The following is a 10,314-nucleotide window of genomic DNA, read 5'->3' as shown; positions in this document are numbered from 1 at the left end:
ATGTCAGGACTTCTACCCACATATCTTATTCTCCATATCAGAAATAATAACAATAATAACAATAACAATAATCATGATGATGATGTTTCTAGAATTTGCACTAATGGCAGGTGAAACTTTAGATCGTCCCAAGTCTGCTTTTCCTGAAATATCTAGGGTCTTATGACAAGATTTAATGTTTGAAGGTCATCTCCTGCCTGTTTACCATTTTGCTTCTGGATTAGAGAAAAGGAAATAATTATTTTTTTATTTTTATTTTTATCCCGCCTTAATTATTTTTTATAAACAACTCAAGGGGGTGAACATACCTAATACTGCTTCCTCCTCCTATTTTCCCCACAACAGTGGCTCTTGTGCTTGTTATAGTCTTTTTTGCAAACGTAAATTAGGGTGCCTTCATATCCAACACAAGGGACATTAATAGCTCCCTAGAAGAAACCTAACCCAGCCATGATTCTCCTGAGTCATTCTTTTAAAAGCAAATTATCAAACATACTTTGTCTAAACAGTTGAATAGTTCATTTATTGATGATGAGAGGGTATTGCACATACTAGTGTTAAACTGAGGACTGAGGATTAATCAGCACTAAACATGGGCATTGTTTCAGTATTGGAAACAGTTCAGAATTGGAAACCTGTTCAGAACAAGGTCAGAATAAAGAGGGTCAGAAATACCCCCTTGATATATTGTTATCTGCTTATGCTTGGAGGGGGAAAAAAAGAGGCTGAATTGGAAAATCAGTGTCTAATCAGTATGCAGATGAAACCAAATGTTTTACAATATACTTCTGGCAGTTATAGAACACATGATTTGAAAAGTCTATATGTACAAGGATCTGTGCACACAGAGCTATGGCAAATGCAGTGCTGGCTGGTTCCTGAGAAAAATAGTGAATAATAATAATAATAATAATTTATTAAACTTGTATGCCACCTGGTTCTCAGTGACTCTGGGCGGCTCACAACAAGCAAGGAAATCACAATAAAATCAATAAAACATATGATGAAGATAAAAGTTGGCAAATGCAATGAAACAAGGGATCTATTTGGAGCAGTAGCCTCCACACATCTGGAGGCTCTTGGATAGTACGCCCAACACATCTGGAAGATCAGAACAATAGTCCCAATACATCTAACAAATAAATGATATGCACCTTCTGTAACCTGGTTGCCTCCTCCTGATATGTAGCATTACAACTTCCATTATCTTCAGCTAACATAGCCATTGGGTGTTAGTGCAATGGAGGACTGTTAAAATTTCTTCTACAATTGAGTAAAAAAATCCTTTAACCATAAGACATTAATATGGATTATGATCAGGAGCAGCCACCAGGAGATAGTCCAAAAAGTCAAGCTGGCAGCTGAAACTGTGTGACATTTATGCATTATATTAAAAAAAAAAATGGGGGGTGGGGGCTTCAACCACACATTCATAGCCACCATCTTTTGACTTTCTTGATCTTCCCTGTAGATGCCTCTGATAGGATCTGGGATCCTGCTGTTACTTCAACATTACAGACAGTTCAAGATACAATCCTATTTAAATTTATCTGGGAATAAGTCCCATGCTACTTTGGATAAAGTTGCCCAGGATTTAGTATCAATTCATTCTACTTTACTGTATTTTTTCTCTATTTAGATGTGTTCTTACTTGCTTTTTACTGTTAAAGCTACCCCAAAAGAGGGATCCAAGAATTTAAAAGTCCACAGGATGGAAACCCCATCCCATTGAACACCAGTACAGCAGTATAGCAGTACAGATTTAACCAAATCCATGGATGAATCGAAAGGTAATTTTCAGGTATGTAAATTGTGTAGCCTATTTCTTCACAATTTTTTTTATTATTTATCTAGATCAGGGGTGTCCATGCTGGAGGTAAAAAAGTCAAAATGGCAGCCACGACTGGGACTGAAGTGCTACCATGCACGATTGAAGCACACATGTAAAAAAGGGGTGAGGCTTCAATCACCAGGCATGGCTGCCATTTTGACTGTTTTGACACCTCCTATACGTGTCCCTGATCTAAAAGCTTATCAGGCCATACAAAATATGCATATATCTTTATATCTTTTCATAAACGAAAACACTGACATGTTAAATTCTGTTATCCATTGAGTATGTTAAGACATGGCTGCAGATGTTTGTATTGTTAAATACTCTTTTGAAAATTCAAATCATCGATTAGCAAAATTTGCAAATATCCAGGAGTGATATCAGACAAATCAAATATTGGTTTGGCCCTATGTTTTTTAAAATGCACCATAATATTGCTATTAATCTGAAAAAAATCAGTGCAAAGCAAAATAAAAAAAACCCTGTTGAATCAATTTAAACCTGTGAGATGATGTCTACTGATGTTTTAACGTTCTTTGAAATGATTCTTGTAGGATTACAAAATTTCTGGCTGGATTACCTTTATTTGTCCATCTACCCAGTTATATTGTTTTTCATTTGCTGGCCTTCTGTAGAAGCATCAGACTGTAAAGGAGCTTATTCCAGATAGGTAACTGCTATTTAAAAAGTGATACCAACCAGAGATAATAATTTAGCACAAGAAACAGTTCTCTTCCCCCTGTATTTCTGTGTGTATGTGTGTGTACCACTATTCAAAGCTGTCATTTCCCTGTATGTCACCAGAATAAAAGAAAAGGGTGTGGGAAGTGTTTCCTCCTTGGCAGATTCCTACTGTAAGGGCAGCTTGAGTGAAATATGAGAGGGAAGTCAGATGAAGAACAGCAGAAAACCTGGCAGTCAAACAGCTAAGAGACTGGAATAATGACAAGACTCAGAAAGCTGAAACAAGCGCCTTAAGGTTGGACCACTTTAATAAAAGTGAGTTTCATCAGCCCATATAGAACAAATGGAAGCTTCATTCAAGGAAGAAATCCTGTTAGTTGGCTTTTTAACATTGCAGAGTTCTCTTTGATGGGGGAATTAAATGAAACACAAGAATATCTATTGCAGCTGATTTTGAATTATTTTCTTGTTGCACATGTACAGCTGTTTAGAACCCCCTTTTTCCTTACAGAATGGGACCATGGGATAAAAGCTCCTCCTAATAAGGTGTGTGTGTTCTCTGCTCCTGCCCCCATGTCTGCTCTTTCCCAGTAGATTAGCTGATACCTTAACAAGGATCATTCCCTAGTTCTTGATTCATAACAGGTGCATTTTATGCGAGGAAAGGGTACAAGGCTCTGATGGCAGGGCACCCAACAGTTTCCCAGGGCCAAGAACATCTGACTCACCATCATGTGAATGCACACCCGCTCCCATCACCGGGATGCAAAAATATAAAACAACTACCCATGATCACTCAGGAAGGGACAGAAGGATACTGTTCACTTCAGCTGAGAAGTAGAACCAGGGAGTGGTTGCTAATGCTGGCTTGAAATGATGAGGTATGGTTTATCTAGACTGTTTGTACTGTACGAATGATAAATCGAAGGTATCTAGTGAAATCCTAAACTAACTTATCTGGGAACTATGCCTGTTGAACTCAATGGAACTTAGTAGACATATATAGGATCATGCTGCTGCTAGAGAGTTTTGCAATTAAATGCAATTATTATATATATATATATAGACAAAATATCCATGAAATCAAGAGCAGAATAAATGTTATACATTAAATTGAACAGTAAAATATAATAATAATAATAATAATTTATTATTACCTAAATTCACATTAATTTCCAGAATAGTCTTGTAACTTTAGTATCTGTGGCTGTCAAAAGTGAATATCAAAGGGCCCTTTGATGTAATGTTTTCTTTCTGTCTAGTTTATTCTTTTTTCTTTTTAACAAATTCTATAATCACAGGGAGAGGCTTTCTTGCACTCTCCTTAATCATAATGTATTACAAGGGAGTGATATCTTATCAGTTAAGGGCAGAGAACCAGTCTGGACTAGTTGTTAAGGTGTTGAACTAGGAGTAGGGCGTCCTGAGTTCTAATCCTGACTTAAGGATGAGAGCCAGCTGGGTGACCTTGGGCCAGTCCCTCTCTGTCAGCCATAGGAAGGAAGCAGCTAGGGCAAACCACTTCTGAAAATGCTGCCTAGAAAACTGCATGGAGTCATGTCTGACTTGAAGACAAAATAAAAATATTAGGGCTACCTCATCTGGGCTGCAGAAATTCAAACACCCACTAAATGACAGCACAGTCTATTGATCATCTAGATTTCTGCAGCGCAGTTCTGGCAACCTTGCTATAAACATTGTTTCAGGTCTATATTGTAAGCAGATATACACAATACAGAAGATCAGTGATAGAATTTCAGTTTACATAAAGCTAGCCTGTTTAATCTTACAGAGAGCCAGTCTGATGTAGTGGTTAAGGCATCAGGCTAGAAACCGGGAGACCGTGAGTTCTAGTCCCACCTTGGGCACAAAGCCAGTTGGGTGACCTTGGGCCAGTCACTTTCTCTCTGCCCTAGGAAGGAGGCAAGGGCAAACCACTTCTGAAAAACGTTGCCAAGAAAACTGCAGGGACTTGTCCAGGCAGTGTCTGAGAATCAGACAGGATTGAACGGATAGAAAATAATAATAATCTTATGCATGATGGAAGGGCACCCAAGAGTTTTCCCACAATGATGATTTTGCAGCAGTCCCAACTATATCTAATAAGTGTGCATGGGGAATATAGCCGAAATCACAAGAAACTTCAACTAAAGTGGCAACAATGTCTACCTTCACTAATCCATTCATCCAGTAGCATCCAAAATGCAGTGAAAGGGCCCTTTAAATGTGAATAGGAGGCTCTGCTGAAAGAATTCTTCTGCCTATCACACTGCCCATCCCATTTGGGCATTATCTTGGGTTGGGCATGAAGCGTAGTTGAATAGGAGAATTCTGATTGGCTACATTCACACCACATGCTTGGCTATTATTAGCTCAGCCACGGTTTACTCAGTTAAATTAATTTTCTTGGTTCACACAGCACACTGTGTAGATGCTTTTTAAAAAAAATCCTCTATATTTTTAATGAAACAGAAAGAAAAATAGCAACAGAAAAACAGGACGCAACAAAAGAGCAAAAAGTATAGACATGAGGGCTTATAGGTGTACAGCGTATGCACGTATAAGGACTTTGGGGTTCTGAAAATGTTGATAGATAAGTTGCTTTGGGGAGAAAACTGCATCTAAAAGCTGAGAGGGACAGTTTGCAGCAACAGAGAGACAACTGCTCAGTGGAACTACTCTGTACAATGAACTCCGCACAGTACTCTGCATTTGAGATCAGAATTAACTTTCTGTGGGACATCCCTGACAATCATCTTAGTTAACAGAAATGATTGTGAGGCTGTCTCACCTACCTGGAACACTAATAATAAGCTTATTGCTCACCAGTCAAAACAGTAGAAGCTGGCCTTGGGGACCCAGTGGGATAACATAGCTGTGCATCATCAAGGAAAAGATGATGATGTACCATGAAACTATAGTAAAAAGGCACTGTTGTGAGCCAGTCATGTCATCATGTAAATGATGTTAAATAATTTGTATCATGAATTGTATGATGTCATTTATGGATTACATCATTTTTGCAATGACATCTTTGTGGCTTATATCGGAGACCTATGCGTGTAGATACTCCTTTTGCAAACAACCAGAGAAACATATTTGCACACAAGAATCAGTGTAGAGCTCTAGATGCTTCTCCAGGGCACCCCCAAGAAAATGCAACAGCTATTTTTCTCCAACCTACGCACTACTATTTTCACAATTCGTATTGAATCTCAAAATGATACCTTGTGCCGTTGTTGCATTCTGAAATTTATTTTAGCTCCGGTGGTTACATTTAGTCAACTTGTCTAACTAAGCAAGACCGGACCTAGCCAGTACTTAGATGGAAGGCCACGAGGAAACCTCAGGTTAGACGAAAGTAAAAAAAAAAAACACCTCAGAAAAAAGCAGTGGTAACAAACCAGTTCTGCCCGGAAGACGGTACGGTCCTCCATGAAGTTTTTTAAGATCGACCAAGGCCAGCTCCGTGCTACTTTCTACTTAAGTGTCCTGCGTAAAATTCTTTAAATATAGTTTTATTCCTATGCAGTTACATAGGCTCAAATGATCTTGTTTGATTAACCCGTGAACATTTCAGCCGAATCGGGATTATTAATACGATGAGAATTATTTATTATCAATCCGATGAGAACCCGGCTCAGAGGAGCGCAGCAGAACGGAGCCCCCAGTCGGCAGCCAACCCTTACGGGCGCCAGATCCCGTAAGATCCGTCTCCCCGGGACTCCCGGACGGCTTCCCGGCCCGGAGCCGTGCCAATCAGCCGAAAACAGGCGGAGCCGCGCGCGCGGAGCCCGGCCCCTTTGCGCGCCGAGGATGCAGCCGACGAAGGAAGGGGAGAGCCGTGACGGCAGCGACGGCTGCGCAGCGCTCTCGTCACGGCCTTGGCTGGGGCGCTGAGGGGGCCTGGCGGCCGGAGCACCTGCTGCTGCCAGCCCCGCCGCGGGGTTGCGGGCTGGCGTGAACTGAAGCGCTCTGAGGCGCCCGCGCTTGGGGGAAGCTGGTGGCGGGCTCCCACGCAGTCCGGCGACGCTGCGTCCCGAGGCGGCGGCGGCGCCGGCAACAACGCTCCGCGGGGCGCGACGGTGGAAGGGAGCCGAGCAAGGGCATCGCCGGACTGGCAGCGTGAATGAAAGTTTGGTCCGAATTCCGTGCAGGGTAAGGAACAAAGCGTCCCGCCACTCCCGCCCTTCCTCGTCGCCCGCCGCCGCCTCGCGGCCACGGAGAAACGCGGAGCCTCTTCTCCGCCGAACGTCCTGCCCCTCGCCCAGCTTTGCTCCCTTCGCCGCCGCTGGGCCTCTGCCATCCGGATCGAGAAGGGGCCGCCTGCTCCCCTCCCTCCCGGTCCGTCCCGTCGCCGATCCCCTTGGCGCCCCCCTTGGCTTGCTCCAGCCTCAGCCTATCCCCCAACCCTTCCTTTTTGTTCCCTGGCTCGAGAGTGTCCGACTCCGCAGGGACTTTGGGAAGCCGCCCCGCCATCATCTCTGCTGCACAACCAATGGCTGTAACGCTTTTCCATTTCCCTGGACGTTTGGGCACCTTGTTCCTGGGCTTGTTTAGCTTCCACTTCGGGTCCTGAAGTTCCTCAGGTTCCGTGGCGCAAATCCTCCCGACCGCCGTTCCTGTTTAGCTCAGCTCCCTAATCCGCTGCGGTGGTCTTCCCCTCCGCCCCCACCGTGGGCAGGAAGATCCCCACTCCTGGGCGCCTTTGCTACCTGGAAGGGATTGGGGCTCAGCAGTGGCGAGTTCCAGGGATTTTTGGGGAGAAAACGGTGCTTTTTGCCTCTTTTGACCTCATTCTACTGCCCACCGGTAACCTCCCTCCACTTTGTTGTTGTGTTTCTCCCCCCCCCGCCCCCCATGAGGGACAAAATCTTGCCTATATACTTTTGATAAACAACTTTCTGCCCCTGCCACTGTCGCTGGGTCTTGCATTTCTTGGTCTTTCCCCAACATCCTTCCATAATTAGAGGACATTATTTCCTTGCTTTCTTCCCTTGATTTGACCTGGACTTGTAGTCATTATAGGAGGCATCAAAGTAGTTTTCTTGGCAACAGCATGGAAATAGGTTGTCATTACCTTCTCCTAAGATGTTTGACTTTCCAATCTAGTTGACAGCTTTAGCATTTCCTGGTGGTATCCTGTCCAAGGACTAGTCAGATCAAATCTGTCAAGGTCAGCCAGATGCTACCATCTGCTGTGACTTGCTTTTTCATAGGTTAATATGAGGTTCTTTTGGAAGGTGTGGCTAAATGTGTGAAAAAGCGAGTTTCTTTTAAATTCTGCTCTCCAGGCTGAGAGCAGATAGAGCTCTTGAGGGGGGGGGCATGTAATTGTTTACTTCTTGGAAAGTTCCTTAATTTGTATGTTGTAGAGCTGGAGGGGCTCTGACAGTTTGGTTATTTAAACTTGGGGGCTGGGAGAAGTGATTTGTGTTTGTTTTCTCCCCCTGAAATGTGTCTCCAGTTACAATTTGTAGTTTATGTTGTTCTCCTTCTGCACTTCCAAGCTTTCCAAGCCTGGTTGGGAAGGCAGGATTGCCATGGCTGGCAGCTGTGTTAGCAAAATTTTGTTTATGAGCTAGTAGAGTTGTGCTGTGCTTCAGATTCGATCTTGGAGTATATATGAAGTGCCTTTCTCTAACAACTTAAGCTGGCTGTACCTTGAAAAGAGGCACCTGGGCTTTAAGTTGTTGCATACAAGTCCTAGGATCATGTCCAAAGTGTTTGGAAGGACCTTTTGGAGACTGAATCCAAAGCATTGCCCTTCCCTATAAATAGTGGTGTGCAGTGCTTGGATCTAAAACAGGCCAAGTGTTGGCAGCTCCTTAAAGAAGCCACACCTTTTCCTGGGCTGTGCATGTTTGTGTTCAGAAGATCTTATGGAGGCAATGACAGGATGCAATCATGTGTCATTCCCTATTGTTGCTTCCTGAACTCAAGCATGTATCTGCCTAAGCCCAGAAGGACCTGCTTACAGGTACAGTGAGGGTACCCATGCTAAATCTGAAGCATTGTTGCCTGGTTCAGATTTGAATACTACAAATCACTAGGCTCTACATATGACCTGGTAGTTGTCTTACTTTTGTTTCAGAAATCAGTGATACGAAGTATAAGATTGCAATTATTCTCTCTTAGTCATGAGAGAGAGTTCCTGGGAGCTGGCTGTTAGCAACATGGTTGGAGATACCTGGTTCCAATGTAAATGGAACAGCATTCTGCAACCTGTGGTCTGCAGATGTGATGGACTTTATTCATTATCAGCAGGGCAAAAGAGCACATGTTGCATTTATTTTATTTTATTTTATTTTATTCCTGCTTTTATTATTTTTATAAATAACTCAAGGCAGTGAACATACCTAATACTCCTTCCTCCTCCTATTTTCCCCACAACAACCCTGTTAGGTGTTAGGCTGAGAGAGAGGGACTGGCCCAAGGTCACCCAGCTGACTTTCATGCCTAAGGTGCGACTAGAACTCACAGCCTCCTGGTTTCTAGCCCAGCACCTTAACCACTAGACCAAACTGCATGGACAAAAGTTGAAGTTCAAGCCCCAGCACTTCTAGATAGAGTTGGAAAGATTCCATGGTGAAACCCTGAAAATCTGGTGTCTGCGGTACTGGTTCAATGGACCAGTGGTCTGATTCAGTGGCTTGGTTCAAACAGCATCCCAGGTCATCATGTGGTTTCTTAGTGTGTTGCATGAACTTGGCCAAATGTAGATTATTCAATAAACTGTGGCTAAATGAATCATCACTTAATGGGATTTGTGAACCCATGCAGTCTAAGACAGTTGATTTTTCTGGAAGGCACCAGTTTATGGGAGTTGGTGATAGAACCTGGATCTATTTCTCTCTTCCTCTCCCTGTATTTTTGAGAACAGAGTTTTTTTGGTTTATTTGGAAAACCGCTGCTGAAAACTCAGCTCAGATCTGAAGAGCAATGAACGGCCTTAGGCAGGTTCAGTGCCGGTCTGCTGAACTTACTTTATGGGGTTGTTATAATGTTTTAGTTTCCTTGGAAGCAGGGTAAATACTAATGTAATAAATGCTTATTATTAATCTCTGCCTGGCTTATTACTCTTGTTGAATGTATTTGTATGATTATAGACAAAACAATTCATTTCTTTTACATTGCTGGAGAGAATTTTGTTTTAACCTTGGAATAGTGATGGAAGACATCATTTGTAATGTCTTTTTACTGGAGTAGTGTAATGGCGTGCTTAATGCACTTTACAGATTAGCATAATATTCTTAACAGATCTCCATTAAGCTTTGATGGTGGTAATAATTTTCATTATAACCACTGTCTGCAGCAAGTACTTGTAAAACACAGGATCACCCACCCTTATCTATGCATTACTTTTTAAAAAGCAATATAGAGAGATGAGCAGGTTGTTTACAGCATTTGTGCAAGGCCTGTGAGACCAAAATTAGGTTCTTTCATCATTCAGCTATACAGATGAAATGAAATATTGTCATATACTTACTTTTATTCAGGTAGTAAGAAGAAGTGGACCTTCAGCCTGTCAAAAGAAGCAAATAAATTCCTCTGTACTCACATTTCCAGTTGGGCAGCAGGTCCCATGAGAAGAATCTGCTTGCTCATATCACATGTCTTATACAGTACATCACTTTAGCCAGGAAAGATGGAGAAGAACAAAGGAGAATCTCCTTTGGGGGGAATAAAATGGGAGGAAAAGTGGGATATAAATTTAACAAATAAAGAAATTGGGCCAATGCTCCATCATGTCCAATGTTCTGCTCCCATAGTGGCCACCCAGTTGCCTATCTGCA

At 42.6% G+C, this 10,314-nt stretch overlaps 1 protein-coding gene across 1 annotated transcript in view; it reads left to right on the top strand.

Annotated features, from left to right (window-relative positions):
- Window positions 1–6,351: 6,351 nt before the first annotated feature.
- Window positions 6,352–10,314, top strand: part of GRAMD4 (GRAM domain containing 4) — a 77,266-nt gene continuing 73,303 nt past the window's right edge. The window contains exon 1 of the mRNA XM_063307952.1: window positions 6,352–6,676. Within this exon, the coding sequence (XP_063164022.1) occupies window positions 6,648–6,676 (29 nt within the window). The 5' untranslated portion in view covers window positions 6,352–6,647. The remainder of the gene's footprint in view (window positions 6,677–10,314) is intronic.

This window comes from Candoia aspera, chromosome 7, assembly GCF_035149785.1.
Source record: "Candoia aspera isolate rCanAsp1 chromosome 7, rCanAsp1.hap2, whole genome shotgun sequence".
Classification (NCBI taxonomy): Eukaryota; Metazoa; Chordata; class Lepidosauria; order Squamata; family Boidae; genus Candoia; species Candoia aspera.
The sequence above is the reverse complement of the archived record's forward strand: the minus strand, read 5'-3'. Positions and strand labels throughout refer to the sequence as shown.